This window comes from Felis catus, chromosome A1, assembly GCF_018350175.1.
Source record: "Felis catus isolate Fca126 chromosome A1, F.catus_Fca126_mat1.0, whole genome shotgun sequence".
NCBI lineage: Eukaryota > Metazoa > Chordata > Mammalia > Carnivora > Felidae > Felis > Felis catus.
The window spans coordinates 71226339-71243914 of NC_058368.1; the positions used below are offsets into that span (position 1 = coordinate 71226339).

At 38.5% G+C, this 17576-nt stretch overlaps 1 protein-coding gene across 13 annotated transcripts in view; it reads left to right on the forward strand.

Moving 5' to 3' along the window:
• Window positions 1–17576, forward strand: part of PCCA (propionyl-CoA carboxylase subunit alpha) — a 415541-nt gene that overhangs the window by 5874 nt on the left and 392091 nt on the right. For 8 of the 13 annotated variants that reach the window (XM_003980503.5, XM_003980505.5, XM_019829079.3 and 5 more), the window contains exons 2-4: window positions 8802–8879; window positions 14816–14863; window positions 14970–15038. In XM_003980503.5, coding sequence (XP_003980552.3) covers window positions 8802–8879; window positions 14816–14863; window positions 14970–15038 — 195 coding nt within the window. Of the gene's footprint in view, window positions 1–3084; window positions 3168–3389; window positions 3451–3816; window positions 3904–8801; window positions 8880–9741; window positions 9850–14815; window positions 14864–14969; window positions 15039–17576 lie in introns of those variants that run through there. The other 5 variants (XM_045055466.1, XM_045055458.1, XM_045055453.1 and 2 more) reach the window with 5 other exon arrangements.

The window sequence follows — 17576 nt, forward strand, 5'->3', positions numbered from 1 at the left end:
CCCCTTGCTCACCCATGCTCTCTCTCTAAAATAAAAAAAATAAAAATAAAAAAGAAATAAAAAAGAAATAGGTAAGTTCAAAGAGCAGTAAGTGCTCTGAAAGGAGAAAAATAGAGTGGCGGTGCTTTTGAAACAGGGGGCACATTTCTGAGCATGTGGCATTTGAACAGGAAAGTGACTCAGATTACCATGTGACAATCTAGGGGACTAGCAATCCAAAGGAAGGCCAAGCAAAAGCTTTGAGTTGCGATCGATCGTATTTGGTATAGTCAAGGGATGGGTGTGGCCAGTGTGGCTGGAGTGAATGAATGACAGAGGAATGCTAGGAGATGCGGTAGGTAGGCCAGTCATATAGGGGCTTGTATGTGCAATTTATCCTAATCGTGAGAGTCCCTTGGAAGATTTTGAGCAAACTGGATCCATGTTTTGGAAAGACCATTCTGAATGCTATGTGGAGAATGTCTTAGTGGAGACTGGGGTGGGAAGAGTGGCATCAGGGAGACCAGTTAGGAGGCCATTGTAGAAGTTCAACAAGAGAGGATGGTAGGGTGGTCTCGCTGGAGTTAGACCTGGTCAGACTTGGGATATATTTTAGAACTAGAGCCAGTAGTATTTACTGTTGGGTTCAAAGGGAGATGTAAGCAAAGAGTGGAATCAAGGATCCCTGAAAGGAAGGCACAAAAGGCTGCCGCATATTGTAGGATTCCATATATATGAAATGTCCAGAATAGGTAGATGCCTAGACAGACGGCAGACTAGCAGGTGCCAGGGGCTGGGGGTGGGGGCTGGTAGAAACTGCTAATAGCTAAGGGGTTTCTTTTTGAGGCAATGAAAAAATGTTCTGGAATCAGATTGGTGATGGTTCCACAACTTTGTGAATATACTAAAATACATAGTTGTGTACTTTAAAAGAATGAGTTTTATGGTATGTGAATTAAATCTCAGTTTACAGGGGGGGAAAAAAAAGAGTGACTCTTAGGTCTACCTGAGCCCTTGGGTGGGATAGTCTTAGTGTTTTGGAATGCTGCAGCTTGGGGTGGAAGATGAAGACAGCAGTTTCCATTGAAATAATTTGATGGAATTTACAAAACACAGAGGGATGGTTGATCTTATTTGTTGTTTGTGGGTGCTGGATGGCTGTGGAAAGTATTTTGAAACCATATTCTAGGGTTGATGATTCTAGGGTTGTTGCAAATGGCAAAGGAGGAAAAAAGCTGTATTCACATTTAATCATCAAACCACCTTCAAATGATTCTCGTTTCCACAGCTGGGGTCAACTAAGTTGCTCAAGGTCACACAAGAACTAAGTGGGAGATTCAGGATTCAAAGTCAAATCTACAGTGCTTTTATTATACCATATTAATAAACTTAGTAAAAAGAATAAAGGAGAAATTTATACATCTTGACATGAAAACTAGTTTGAACTCGCTAGTAGCCACAGAGAAGAGGGAAGCAGTAGGCTATTGACTGCATAGAATATGTAAAGAATATGTAAAAACAGGGTCACCTGGGTGGCTCAGTCGGTTGAGCGTCTGACTTCCGCTCAGGTCATGACCTCGCGGTCCGTGAGTTTGAGCTCCGCGTTGGGCTCTGTTCCGACAGCTCAGAGCTTGGAGCCTGCTTCAGATTCTGGGTCTCCCTCTCTCTCTCCCCTCCTCTGTTCATGCTCTCTGTCTCAAAAAATAAATAAACATTAAAAAAATAAAAAAAAACCCCAATTAGTCGAATAAATAAGTTTGATACTCATTTTACAAAAAAATGCAGTCATCTTTCTTCCTATCTCATTGGTTGTCACTGATCTAGCACTTTGTGCAAGTTACAGTTGTGGAGAAACAGCTCTATTGGAGGTGGGATGGTTAGGTTTCCCAGAAGCCTGAAAGGCTGGTGGTCAACAGAAGAGTGAAGAAAGCAGGATAGAACAGGGGAAAAAAAGCTAAGCAAGGAAGGGGCCTCAGCTGGAGACTAGCTTTAGTCTCAGCCTATAGGGGAGCTCTGAAGCAGTGATTCTTAACGTGGGGACTCAGTCTGTAGCAGAGGTAGCATTACCTGGGAACCTGTAGAAATGCAAAATTTTCAGTTGCCCCCCAGACTGGCCAATTAGAAGCTGGGGATGGAGCCCAGCAATGTTTTCACAAGCCCTCCAGGTGATGCTGATACACAAGAAAGTTAGAGAAGCACTGCTGTAAATTAGCCCTGTTCAATAGAATGTTATGCGAGCTGCAAATGTAGTTTTCTAGCACTCACATTAAGAAAATAAAACAAGATGAAATTAATATTAGTGTATTTTATTTAACTCAGTATATTCAAAATATTTTAACATAAATGTAAAAAAATTATTGAAGTCTTTTGCATTGTTTGGGTGTTAAGTCTTCACATCTGGTGTGTATTTTATACTTGGAGCACATCAGAATTTGGACTGGTGCATTTCAAGTGCTCAGTATGTGGCTAGTGGCTGCCATATTGGACAGCCAGTTCTTAATAACCAGAGCACCCTACTGAATTGGTCACACTTTGAGGTGAGTGGGGATGGCCTTTTGTACACCCTTGTTAGTCAGTCATTGGCTGTGGGCTGAGAGAGGGGCAGCTCCCTGTCTTGATGGAGAACTCCTGACTGGTTAAGGCAAGTGGGTCAGTCCAGGGAGCAGGTGTGAGTTGTGAGTGGTCAACACAGCAGCTGGGGAAGCCGTGCTGACTGCTGAAGAGGCTCTTGGAGGGGCCCTGGCAACATCTGCTACAGGCGGGATGGGAAGAATGGCCTGAGAGGGGAGCTGGGTAGAATGATGACAAAGTTTAGAGTTGATGTATGCAGTTTCCTGGTGCTCTAACTCACTGTGGAGGCATAGCCAGAGAATCTTGAGGTTTGATCACCTCTCAAATACCAGGTATTCAGCCTCGCTTTTGACAGAAGTTCAGACTGTAGAAGATTGGGCTGGCTAGTGAGGTCCCAAAGACTAAATAGTTCATGTCTGTTTTGAAGAAAAAGCTGTGCTTAAGTGAAAAAGCCTGACTTACGTGTTTTTGGAGGTCGTTCCCAGGTCGCCCTGGGGCTGTTACAATGCTGCAGTTAAATACTAAGCGAGGCTGCTCAGCTCCTTGTGAAACATGGAGAGGAACTTCTCTTGGAGATTTTGAAGCTGAAGCATTAGCTAATGTTGACTTTCACCTTGGTAAGATCACTTTATGGCTCTGTTAATCCCTGGTCTTGAGGATAGCTGCTACTTTGAAGCAGAATGCATCCTAATCATGAATTAGCCTGTTAACAGATTTTAGTATTATCCATTTGAATGCTGCTGTGGATGTGTTAAGCATAATGGTAGTTTTGATTTTTACACTAGAGTTTGGTTTTAAACTAGTGTTTACGTTTCTTTTTCTTTCTTTTTTTTTTTGAGATAACTACTAGTGGATTTACCAGTTTCGGCTGCCACGTGAGGTCATGTCCAGAATGTGAAAGTAGGTGCTGTGTTAGAAACACATATTTGTTTCCCTGTTTGCAACGGCTGGAAAGCTTGTATGCAGTTTGTTGAAAAGCTATAGCCTTTGTCGTCCCCCCCCCCCTTTTTTTTTCTTTTGGTTAACAATTATTATGTACTTTCTAGAACATGCAAATCTGAGTATGGACCAGAGCGCCTGATTATTACTACCCTAATGGTAACTCCCAAAGGAAGTGTCTGGTACAATTTTAAGAAGGAACAGCTGTATAATTGGATTTAGTTATTGTGTAATAATCTCTTACATTTTGTTGGTGCTTTACAGTTTGTAAAGGTTCGTGTGATCCTTTCAACAACTGTAGGGTATCTCTACATTTTACTAAAAGAAACAAAGTCCAGAGAGATGATTTGCTTGGTGGTGCATGACTACAAAGCGGTGGACCTAAGTGCTGACCCAGGTCTTGTGACCCTGAAGGTTCTGCTACTTGCCATGTGCCACACTGTTAGCAGATATTTCTTTTCCACATGTGCAAATCTTGTAGAAGAGAACCAATGGTAAGAGGTTGTTGGGAAATCATTTTGTATACACTGACCTTTCTCCTCTTGGCTGTGATAGGCTAAATAGTCTTTATAATTGGAGTTGATTCAGGTGTTTCCCTTGAACTTGTTTTTAGGAAGTACCTTAAAAAACTTTGGATGGGGCTTGTAGCCAGTTTGTTATATGCTTAATAAAAGTAATGAATTAAAATTCTGTGTAGAGGTGCAAATTAAGCAGATTTCTACTAACTATTCTCTGTATTTAAAAAAAGAAATTTTAGGGGTGCCCAGATGGCTCAGTTGGTTAAGCGTCTGACTCTTGATTTTGGTTCAGGTCATGATCTCACGGTTGTGAGATAGAGCTGGGTGTTGGGCTCTGCGCTGGGCTTGGAGACTGCTTAGGGTTCTCTCTTGTCCTCTGACCCTCCCTCTCATGCTTTTGTTCTCTTTTTCTCTCTCAAAAAAATAAATTTTAGGGGCTCCTGGCTGGCTCAGTTGGTGGAGCATGTGACTCCTAACCTTGGGGTCATGAGTTCTAGCCCACGTTGGGTGTGGAGATTACTAGGAAACAAAATGATAAAAGAAATTTCATGTTGTATCTCTACAAAAATTATCTGATTTTTGACCTGTATTTTTTATAACTTTGATCTTCCATAAAGGTCTCCCAGGAGTGAACAGGAACAGAGAAAGGCCAACTATAAACCAGTTCAGACCCTGGTTTCTTCTTTATAGTTCTGCTCTTCTAGTTTTGCTTGGACCAGTTGTACTTCTAGTTACTTGGCCAACCAGGGGAATCCATGTTTTTTTGAAATTTTGGGACACATTATCACAAATTCAAACGTGTAAAAGCTATATGCTTTTTTTTTTTTTTTTTTTTTTTAATACTGGTGGTAAAATAGTCTGAGGTCTTCAGAATCAGGTATTTTAAATAGTAATAAAAAGATTCCGAAACACCAGTTTGATCAATTAAGTATAGTGCTACAGCTTCTACATTTTGGCCAGATGTAAGTTGTAATAGAGTGGATTTAGTTTTAAGAAGTGTGTGGCATAGACTTTTTTTTTAAGGGTAGGCTTTTTTTTTTTTTTTTAAAGGTTCATTTTTGAGAGAGAGAGGGAGTGTGTGTGCTTGTGCAAGTGGAGGGGGTGCAGAGAGAGGGGATAGAGGATCCGAAGTGAGTTTTGTGCTGACTGCAGAGTGCCTGATGCAGGGCTCGAACTATGAACCATGAGATCATGACCTGGGTCAAAATCAGTCACTTAACCGACTGAGCCACCCAGTGGGCACCCAGGTCCCCCTGGCATAGATGTTTTCTATTTTAGTTTTAGGTTACTGATAGTTTCACTGGAAGTAAATATAGCATAATTGAGTCAGCGCCCCCAGAGCCTGGCGACTTGAGATTTCTGAGCAGTTTGGGGATAGAAACTCTTACTTTTGGGGCAAGTTTAGCTTATTCCTCATGGGCTCATCTAATTAGGTAGAGTCTGGAGGTTTTTATTCCCAGAAGTAGCCTGGAAACTTAGTGCATTAATTCGTACTGATTAAAATTTATGAAATCAGCTCGATTTACACCAAGTAGGTCTGCATGTTTGTTAGTTACTCTGAGAGTAGTAGTAGTTCAGCAGTGAAATCTGGGTCACCGCCTTGCGTGGCCTCACTGGCTTACATGTTGACTTTGGATCAAGTGCATATCCTCCCATGATCATGAGAAGCTTGTACACATTAGATACCCCTCTACTATGTAAGCTCTTGTTTTTTTGATAACCGTGGTTTAGGTTTGTAAGGGACCTTAAAGAAAAGTCACCCAGACTTTCATTTCTTAGCAGATGGGTTAGAGTGGTTTGCTCAAGTCCTAGAGTTAGGGTTAGAATTCAGGTTTCTTGATTTTCTTTCCCATAGTTCTTTGCTGGGTGGTAGGGTACTTTTTAAAGTATTCCCCTCCCCAGACATAAACATCGCTGTTGTTCTCACTCTTCATAAGTAATTAGAATACCTAAAATGTCCATCCCAGGTTGTGTTTTTTTGTCTGCAAGATGCACATTTGTCATCAGGAATCAGTTACAGCCTTTATTTGTTAGTGATTAAAGACACAGGTATGATTTTGTCTTTTATAAAAAGATCATGTTGACCTGTTCATGCAGCAGACCACTATGTGCCTTACAATATTAGGGAGAATTTGTAAAAATGTCAACTATTTTGTTGTTACATTTTATAAAATGGATAGGAAGCTTGCATGTTATTTATTTTGTGTAAATATCCTAGTGCTGGTTTGCAGCAGAATGAGAAATTTCCAGGGAGCTTTTGTTTTTCTTTATTCTTGGAATTTGTTTTCTTAGTTTTCTGCATGGGCTGAGGCTGTAAACACAAGACCTGATTTTCTGGAGAAGTAGTATTACCTTTATCTTATTAAGTCTGATGTGGGACTAAAATTGCTAAATATAGCTGTTCTGGTGAAGGCAGTGGAAGACTGAATTTTTATTTGAATGCATAGAGTGGTGAGACCCTCCTGGTAAATTGTTGTTTTTTCCCTCTTTTAATTGTATCTTTGCGTAGACATTGGTGTTCACGTGGGAGGTGCCATTACTTTTTATTATCTCAAAATAAACTCCAGAATGCTTTGAATAGACCTGTGCTTAAATTTTGCAACCATTGCAACCTAGCCTAATGACTTTGGACAAATTAAAATTCTCAAGACTCTGTTCTCTCATTAAAATTGGGCCTAATACTCTTGAACTTACAGGGATGTCTGAAGGTATTTAAGAGTGAGTTTTGGTCTTTAAAATAATTTTTTTTTAAATGTTTATTTTTGAAGGAGAGAGAGACAGAGTGTGAGTGGGGGAGGGGCAGAGAGAGAGGGAGACAGAGAATCTGAAGCAGGCTCCAGGCTCCAGGCTCCGAGCTGTCAGCACAGAGCCCGACGTGGGGCTCGAACTCACAAACTGTGAGATCATGACCTGAGCATAAGTCGGACGCTCAGGTGCCCCAGTGTGTGCCTTTTAAAGACCAAAACTCAGGGGGCGCTTGGGTGGCTCAGCCGGTTAAGCGTCCGACTTGGGCTCAGGTCATGATCTCACAGTTTGTGAGTTCCAGCCCCACGTCGGGCTCTGTGCCGACAGCTTGGAGCCTGGAGCCTGCTACGGATTCTGTCTCCCTCTGTCTCTGCCCCCTTCCACTCATATTCTCTCTCTCTCTCTCTCTCTCTCTCTCTCTCTCTCTCTCTCTCAAAAATAAATAAGTAAATGTAAAAAAATAAAAAGCACACAGTATGAAGTGTGTTTTCCCAGTTTCCAACCATTGTCTTCACTAGTCTTTTACTTTTTTTAAACTTGAGAGTGAGAGAGCATGAGTGAGTGTGTGCACAAGTTGGGGAGAGGGGCAAGGGGAGAGAGGGAGAATCCTAAGCAAGCTCCGTGTTCAGCTCAGCCCATTGTGGGGCTCAATCCCATGACGCTGGGATCATGACCCGACTCAAAATCAAGAGTTGGATGCTCGATGGACTGAGCCACCCAGGCACCCTGATTCACAAGTCTTTTACTTGATAGTGTGAACTTCATTTTTGAAGTGTCTTTCTTATCTATTACCTTCACTTTTATATTAAGATCACATTTTGTAATTTAAGGCTTGGTGCTTTAAAAAAATTAGATCTTTGAGTTTATTTAAGAATGTTGGTATAAAAACATTTGCCTCTTATTAGCGTTGTCCTCTTAGAAAGTTCTGAGGGGTAGTACCATTTGCTTTTCACTAGCCCCACCTTTTTTTTTTTTTTTTTTTTAATAGCTTTATCAATGACTACCGGGTAAATTGTTTTCTTAAACCTCAACTATACATTTTATTAGTGATGATTCTTAATGCTTTAAAGCCTTAAGAGAACATTTTTTTCCACATTTATAATAATGAATTCGAAGTCAACTTGAGTAGACTAAGAAATCCCGTTCAAGACCTCAGCAAATAAAAAATTCTATTTGATTACTTTCTGGTCCTTGTGAAAATTGGAGCCCCTTGAAGGCCAAGACTCTTGTTTTATGTTTTATAAAGTTCTGTGTGGTATGTGACCTTATGATCCTGGCATGTCAGTGTGCATAATCAGACCTTTTTTTAAATTTTATTTGACCCATTGATCCTTTAAGTTTTTAATTCCAGTTAACATACAGTATTATATTAGTTTCAGGTATACAATATAGTGATTGAACAGTTCTGTGCATCACTGATGCTTATCACAAGTGTACTCCTTAGTCCCCATCACCTATTTAATTCCTCTCCTCCCTGGTAACATCAGCTCTCTATAATTAAGATTGACCCATCAGTCAGAGAAAGACAAATATCATATGACTTCACTCATGAGGACTTTAAGATACAACACAGATGAACATAAGGGAAGGGAAGCAAAAATAATATACAAACAGGGAGGGGGACAAAACAGAAGAGACTCTTAAATGTATAGAACAGAGGGTTGCTGGAGGGGTTGTGGGAGGGGGGATGGGCTAAATGGGTAAGGGGCATTAAGGAATCTACTCCTGAAATCGTTGAACTATATGCTAACAAACTTGGATGTAAATTAAAAAAAAAAAAGTTGACCCTTTGACTCTTATTTTACTTTTCTGGAGATCTTTCTGATGCCTTTGGTTTCTCTTGTGTGCCAAAGGGATCTGTCTGGTAGTTATGATTTACCTTCCAACCTTCCATAGTTACGGCATGTGGCTTAGAACTACATGTATTGATAAAATATTTTAGGTAGATGCATACTGGAAGAATTACTCTGAAAAAATATTTTTAAAGCCCATTCAAGGATCTGTAATTTATTTCACCTTTTTTTTTTTTTTTTTTTTTTTTTTTGGTAGCATGTCCCACACTACTCAAGACAGCACTTAATGGTGTCCCGTAGTCTCTGTTCAGCAGGATATGATTCTAATGAAAAAGTAAGTATTTAAAAAATACTAGCAAAGTTATAATGGTTTTGCTTTCTTGTTTCCATGCTGTGTTCAGTGGACAGATTAAATATTAGCGCTGTATAATTACTACTCTAACATCATGGGTTTTATAGCTGCTCAATCTTTTTTCATTGTGGGCCACAACCTGAGTCTTAAATTTTGTGTTTGTACCTTTACCAGAAATTGAGTAAACTTTTAGTGTGTTTCCTTTATTATTCAGCAGAATAACTAACATAGCCTTCTTTCTTAAATTCTGGGTTATTTGAGAGATTTTGATTGAACTGATTTATTTTTCCATTTAATATCTGTAGGGTTAATTTTGAAGGCACCTTTGTGTATTGTAAATTTTGGGGCAAGGGAATTTCAGTTAAAATCCTGATAGAGGATAATAGTTGAGGCTCGTAATAGGAGAAAGAAAGGGCCTATAAGTGGTGATTAGAAAATGTCATTTTTTCTAATGACAATGACCATGAAGACCTCAAACAGGGCAGGAGAGTTTTGGTTAAGAAGAAGTGATTCAAGTCGAGAGTCAGGAAGGTAAAACTGATGAATGATTATTTGAGAACGAAATAGCTGAGGTATCTTCTAAATCATCTCTTGAAGTATACAAAACTACTCAAAAGAATTTGGAGGCTTGGAGAAAGGGTCTGTATCATTGCAGTTTAATAACAATGTGGACACAATTTGCAGGGTATATATCATTTAAAATTTCCTAATAGCCACATTAAAAAAAACTGAAGAAGTTAACTTTAATAGTATGTTTTAATTCTATATCTAAAGTGTTATTTCAGTACATAATATAAAAAGTATCAATGAGATACTTACTTTTTTTTTTTTTTTTTGTTACCAGATCTTCTAAATCCAAGTGTATAATTTACACTTCTGGCATCTCAGTTTGATTAGCCACATTTGAAGAGCTTAGTGCCAGTGGTTACTTGATTGGACTGCACTGGTCCAGGTGAATTAGCTATGATAAACTCCCTTTTATGAAATAAATCCATGGTTTAATATGAAAACTTTAGTATAGAAGTTGGGGTGCATGTATGTATATTTCTGCACATGTGTTGAGTTCCAATCTAGAGGTAGTGAGCTGTTCTAACTGGGAACACACTCTAGGGAGTGGTTAGCTAGTATTTGTTCAAGAGGCCACATTCCAGAGTGGGGGAGACATAGAATACTACCAAGTGTTCAGCTATCTTTCTCCCTGTTAACTTTGGTAGCCTTCCTCATTAGCATAATAGGTGTTAGAAGTGGGCTCTCATTGATGACATTAGTGGTATGCAAGATATGTGTTCTGGCTGCTATTTAATAGAAATTCTTAGCCCCTGAATTAGAATAAAACAATCTAGTTGGACTTTCATTCTTTATCTTTAAGGATAGAAACTAAGGTTGATCCCTAAATGAAGTGATCCTATGTGCAGCTCTTTCTTTGTCTGGAGGTTCTTGATAGATTGAGTCTGACAGTGTAACTGGCCAAATCAGAATATTGATGTATTTACCTCAGGTGAGCCTTTCATTCAGACTGTTGGAGCATTATACAATGAAGGAAGTTGAGACATCATTGAGCTTTATTTGGTAGATTTTAAGATCTTTTTTATGCCTGTTCATAAATGTATGTGTTGGTGGAGTTTGGTTTGAGGCTTCTTTTTGCCATAACCTCGTAATGAGCTTACTGTAATAGCTGACTCACCCCCCACATTGGTGGCCATTGATAATTACTAAAAATAAACAAATGCGTATAACCTGGTTTAGGGAATTTATAGAGCTCTTCCCCCCACCTTGGAGTCCACTAAAATACATATTTTGTTTTAAATGTCTGAAATCAGATCTGCTGCCTGCTATCTTTGTCTTCTTTGCTGTACCTTTGCTTTTAGGTAATTGTGGTGAAACTATATAGTGTGTCAGTCATGTCATAACGTCCATGATGCTTGTTGACACCTAACGGTAGTATATAGGTTTTGTGTGTTAAGACCAAGTTGCAGGCTTGCCCTTCACTCCAGGGCTGCCTTTAATTGGGCCTTTCTACTTCTAGGAATTCTTGCTGTTGTCATAGCTATTCATTAAATACTGCACTTTTTTGTTTTTTATTGTTCCTGTCCTAAGTGCAGATAGATCTGATTTTTTGGTAATACATATTTGCTAAATAAATTGATTCTCATCTGAACTTGTCATTGACTCCTTCATATTTTATCAGCAATTTCTATCAGGTTGAAATTAAACCAGGTAAAATTTAATCATTACTAAATGTACCATTTTTTTTTTTTGACTTGAATTTTAACACATCGACTTGTCTTTGATACGTTCATAACAATAGGGAAGATTTAGTAATAATCTGCTTAGAAAAAGACCAGGAGGCTACTAAAGTAGGCCTTAAGTTAGCGTGTACCAGTGTAGTACTATATTGTGCCTGGCGTAACAAATGTGATCTTAGGTGTCACTGTTAATACAGTGTTTAAAGCTTATACCATTATACTCCGATCATGTCACATTGTGGTATGTTTTGATATGAATACCTGGATGTGAGCTCTGGCTTTGCCCCTGTGAATTTTAAGTGATTTAGGCAAGTGATTTGGCTTCATCAAGCCTTAATTTTCTCATTTGTAAATTGGGGATGTTCTCAGCTGACTTCATAGGACTATTCTGAGCCTTAAATGAGACATAGTGGACAGAAGGGATTTGTCCTGGCATATAGAAAGCATGTGCCCTAAATGTTAGCTGCTTAATATTAGTCTTAACAACTAGGTTTTGTACATTTGGAAACAGCCTCAAAATCCACAGATAGTAAATAACTGGGGTGTAAACTCAAGCCTGGGCTTCTCTAGTGAGGTGGTAGATTTACCCACTGTTCTGTACCACTTCTCAGAAGTGTTGGTAAGTGACTAGTCAGTGTGTGGAGTTCTGTGGTCATTCCTTCAACAAGTACCCAGGGGAACGGGCCCGCTCAGCCCTTGTCTTGGGCTGTGAATGGAGTGAAGTGTCCTTGGTGGTTTTAGACCCTGACTATGAAGATCTAAGTATGGGGAGGAGAAAGAAGGAAGGAGGGATAGAGGATAGAATAAAAGGAGGTAACTTAAAACAAAAAATCTTCAGGAATTTCCATTGTGTTTCTTACCCTGGATGACCTCATTAGTAGTTAGAGAACCGCTGCTGCAAAAGTCCGTCTCTCTCTCTCATGGTACTTGAAAGCCCCTCTGTCTTCAGGATATAAGTTCCTGATTTAAAGATTTTTGTTCGTTTCCCTTAGAATATCTTCAGAGTGCCTCCTTATATGTGGCTCTGCACCTGTAGGATAAAGTCCAATTCCTTAAATGGCATATAAGTCCTTTTATCATCTGGCCTTTTTTACCCTAGCTTTGTTTGCTCCAGCTCCCCTGTACATATCTTGTGCTTGAGCTATATTAAAAATCCCTTGTTTTTCAGTGCTACCGTCTGCTTTCAATGTCACTGCCTTTGCCCTTGCTGTTCACTCTTCCTTCTCTGCACTGGCCACAGCCTCTTGGATGTAGCTGTGTTATGGCACTTACCACACTTTGTTGTCATACTGCCATATTGTACACAGAAGTTATCAAATGCACTTGATGTTTCCCTGTAATTTTTAATGCAGAGGGGAAGTTTTAAAGTCCGTGTAAATTTATTTGTATGTATTCTTTTACGTGCATAGCTTACCTGAAAGAATATATGTACAGGAAACTGGTAATAGCATTGCCTTTGGAGCAGAGACCTAGTTGTCTCTATAGTATATCACCTTTTGTACCTTTTAAACCCTGAACCATATACATACATTTATTCAAAAGAATATCTTCTGTATGGAAGGTTAATTGATATGATCAGCTTTATTTAGCTTGTGCACTAATTGGTATTAACAGACCTGTATTAGGGTTCTGCAGAGAAAGAGAACCAGTAGGAGATGTATGTGGAGATCCACTGGCTCACACAGCTATGGAGGCCAGGTCTCACGATCTGCCATCTGCAAGCTGGAGACACAGGAAAACTGGTGATGTAATTCTAGTCTAGGTCCAGGGGCCTGAGAACCTGGGAGCCCATATGTCGGTAAGCCCCAGGGTAGACCAAGGCTGTGTCCCTCTTGAATCAGGAAAGTGGGACAAATCCTCACTTCTACTTTTTGTTCTCTCAGGCCCTCAACGAATGGGATGATGCTCACCCACACTGGGGAGGGCAGTGTACTGGGCTGAGTCCCCTGATTGACATGCTCCTGTCCTCGAGAAACACTCTCACAGACACACCCAGAAATCATGTTTCATCTGGTCACCCTGGGGCCCAGTCAAGTTGCATGTAAAAGTAATATTAGCCATCACAAGCCCTGAATAGAGAAGATGTGTCAGGTGCAGATAGTTGTTTTAATGTAGATTTTTCCCTGTTAGATAGGTTCACACTCCTAGATTTGTCACAAACAGTGTGGTGTGTGGCCCAAAGGGGTGAATAACAATAGCTATAGCTAACACCTCTTGAGTATATATTATGTGCTAGGCACTATTCTAAACACTTTAAGGGTGTTAATTCATACTCTCACAGCCTCTTGTGGCAGGTGCTATTATTACTCTCATTTTACATACCAGGAAATGAGGGTTGAGAAGGATGGCTTGCCCACATAAGAACACATGGTGGTGTTGGGCAATTTAGTTCCAGACTGGCTTTTAACTATTATTCTGCCATGCAGATAAAAATTAGAAGGAAGTTCTTAATCCCTATAATGTTATGATTGGTTATATTTCCTATAACAGTTGCTTATTGTGTAACTTCGTGTTTGTGTTGCTTTTATCAGATGTCATCTGTTTAATACTTATAAAAATGCACATTTTAAAATGCATTTCAAAGAGGTATAAAACATTTTTTTCTTTGTATATTGTCAGTGTTTAACAGGGATTTACCATGACCACTTAGGTATAGAATGGCCTATGATTTTGTAGTCTCAGGCTTGACGTGACATGAGGGTATTTTAAGGACCCATCTGCTCAAGGCTCTGAATGACTCGATATTATCAGATTAAGAGTTTACCAATTTTTAAGGCAGAGGCTTGTCTCAGTTTGCTAGAATAAGTGATGTGTGACATAAAGTTTAAACCAAGACTTTGAAAACCTTTTCCAACTCTGAGATTCTGTGACTCCCTGTCAGGTTAAAATATTGCTTTCAGTTATATGAGTACTTTAAAGATCATATATAGCTTTAACTTTCTTTTAGAAATATAACTAAGACTTTTTCTGTAGTTACATTCAACTTACAACAATTCACTAACCCAGAAATAATTGTGTACTAAAAGATCTCCATATTACTTGTGTGTTTCTTTCAAAGGATTAGCCTGTACAATTTTAGAGTAGGAAGAGAAGCTTATTAAATAGTTTCCTCTAGAAATGCCATCAGTTTATATGTGAAAGTGAAGATCTACAGAGATTGATTTGCCTCAAGTCAAACAGGTTACTGTTAGTGGCAAAGCTGGGCTTAGAATTGAAGTATCTAGGCCTACCCAGAATGGAGCTACTCTCTTATGAGGCCTTAGCTGCTTCAAATATGGTGGTTACTCAAACTTAACATAAATTCCCTGAGTTTAGAATATACGTTATGAAGTAAGTGGTCAAACAATTCTGTCTAAAGTTTTTTAGTATTCAGAAATGTTATCTGAAGATTACCTTTTGGCAAGAGAATTTATAAATATGCCCTTAGTCCATTTAAGTACACCAAATCAAATCAGTTGATGCTTTAACAGACTAATTATAGGGCCGCACCCTACCAGATGAACTTAGTAGCAATCGGGTTATAGATGAACATACATGTAATATTTAGTACTACTCTAGGAAGTAATTTTTTTTTTTTTTTTTTAAGAATCATGTCCAGTGTTGTGAGAAAACTTGTTTTCCGGTTCCAAAGTGAGAGTAACAATTTTTTATGTGTGTTTTTTCTCTCTTCAGACTTTTGATAAAATTCTTATTGCTAATAGAGGAGAAATTGCATGTAGGGTGAGTGGAATTTTAATCTTATTTTCCATTTTACTTTGTGAATTTTATTAAATCCCTTGAAATATGAATCTCTATTAATAGATAACATTGATATATTTTAAAATAGGTTATTAAAACTTGCAAGAAGATGGGCATTAAGACAGTTGCCATCCACAGTGATGTTGATGCTAGTTCTGTAAGTATATTTTGCTTTATCTGAATGAAGACCTTATTTGGGGTATATTTAAAAGAAAAAAAAAAAAGCCTGGGTGGCTCAGTCAGTTGAGCGTCTGACTTCAGATGGTCTTGCAGTTCGTGAGTTCGAGCCCTCCGTCGGGCTCTGTGCTAACAGCTCAGAGCCTGGAGTCTGCTTCAGATTCTGTATCTCTCTCTCTCTCCCCCTCCCCTGCTCATTCTCTACCTCTCTCTTTCTCTCAAAAATAAATAAATGTTAAAGTAAATAAATAAATAAAGGTAAAAGATGTAGGTTTTCTTCATTCTTGGCCTGAAAAGGGTATACACAATTAAAAAACAAAACACTTAATTACTGACTCTTGTATTAAGCAAAATGGAAGTATCATAATGTCTTTAATATGTGTCTTAATTTTTTTTTCCCCAGGGTTTTAAAAACCTAGAGTAGGGTTTAAAAATTGCCTGACAGATTGCTGGTCACCAAGTAGATTTGGACAAAGCTTGAGAAAGATTCAAAGATTATTGTAATGTTTATATCATACTGCATTAGGAGAGCACGTTTTCCCACAGCTGAATTCCGGTATCACTAAGGGAATGCTATAATTGTTTAATTTTCCTAAATGCTGTATCGTGTCCGGCTGAAAGGTTGATGAATGAAAGATACACTAATACTAATTGGACATGAACAAAAGGAATAACATAAAGCCGTGAATGATTTTATTGGGGATTTTTACCACAGCAGGCATTTTTAGCAGTAATAAACTATGAAGGAATAGAAAAAAAACTCCTGAGAAAAGAATGTAAATTATTAGAACTTTAGGGGATGAAATTTAAGTAGTGGTACTTTACGTTACTGTTTTTCATTCTTTTACACTACTTTTGATAACGGGACCTATCGGTGATGTCAGTTTTTATTATACAGAAAGATAATACAGAGGATTTTCATTGTTTGTGATTTCTTACCTAGAAATGTGTTGTTCATTCTGCTTTATTGCGACTGACTTCCTTTAAAAAAAAAAAAAAAAGCAAAACAAAACAAAAAAAAGAGAAGCCATTACAAGCTATTCTAATTTCCTGAAAATAAAGGTTAAGTATCTTATCTAGTTTACTTGACAGATACATTTAAAGTAGTCCTCTTCTACTTAAAAAATAAATAAATTTATTTTACATATGTGGTTTTTTTTTTTTTTATTGGTTTCTGGCCTCTTTACTAATAATTTGTTTTAACTGATAGTTTCAATAATAGTTTATATTCCTTACAAGAGATCTATGAAATAATGAGAAAACTATTACTTTAATCTGTTTCTTGGTTGGTAAACTAAGACATTTATCAGTAGCAAACTCTTTTAGAAAAAAGTTTGTGTTACCATCAGGCTAGTAATAGATTTAAAATTTTCTCTTGTCTTGTGTTCATTTTCAGTGTATTAGGTCAGGAGGTGTTTTTCACTCATGCATAAATTGGGAGAGAAAATGGACACTATTTTTATATCAAGTCTTATAGTAAACTTTAACTTACTTTTCTCATATCAAGATATAGTTCCGTATCCTGTGTTCTCATGAAGGTGACTGTTGGCATGCATGGTCCAAAATTATTTGCATTTTGATTTTTTTCATATATGTTTGTATTTCAGTGTTGGTATTATAGTTCCCAACAGCACGACTGCTTTTTCCCATTCTTAATTTTCTAGCTTTGTGTTCTTGTTAGGTAGAAGCTTTGCAGGAGCAATTTGCATTGCGGGTACAGCCCCTGCCTTGGAGAAAGGCTGCCGTGATGGTATGGTACAAACCTTGTAGGGTCAGAAACTCCTCCCAACCTGTGGGGGGAGTTTCCCAACTGACTGGAAGCAGCCTCCATTAGAGATCATCCCACACTGTCTGTCTCAGCTCCTCCCAGCCCAGAGAGAACCAATACTATCCAATCCCAAAACAACGTAGGAGCCAGCTCTCCCACCTTGAGAGTGTACTTCTGATTTAATAAACAGCTTTGCACTTGCTACTTTCCTTCTGGCTGTCTTTATTCGAGTGTGGATCCTCACGTAAATCTTCTCATGGGGAATCAAGAGACTGAGGCCTCCATTCACACAACCCAGACTCACCCATAACATTTTGATCTAGAGGTACACTGTCACTTTCCAGCCTTTGAAAAAAATGGTTTCAGAAGAGTTGGTCAGAGTTTTAAGATGGTCCTTCATATCCTTCTAAAGCAGAGATGGTAGTTTTACATTTTAAAGACTTTTAGTCACTTTTTGCTGAAAGTGGAAATGAGCCTACCAGAGATTATAATACATAATTTAGAATAAGATTTCCTAGGGCCCACAGTGGAGGCAATGCATGATCAGTCAAAACTTCCTCTTCGTGTGACCTACCTTAGGCCCTTTTCTAGAAAGATACGATTTAGGATAATAATGATAGTTAGAATGTTAAAAGTTTAGTTTAGGCCTTAGCACTAGAACCAAATCTATTTGATTTCTGCATCTCAAGAAAGCCAAAAGGGTGAATTCCTCTAACGGTTTTTTGCTTCCTTAACATGTGACCAAAAAGA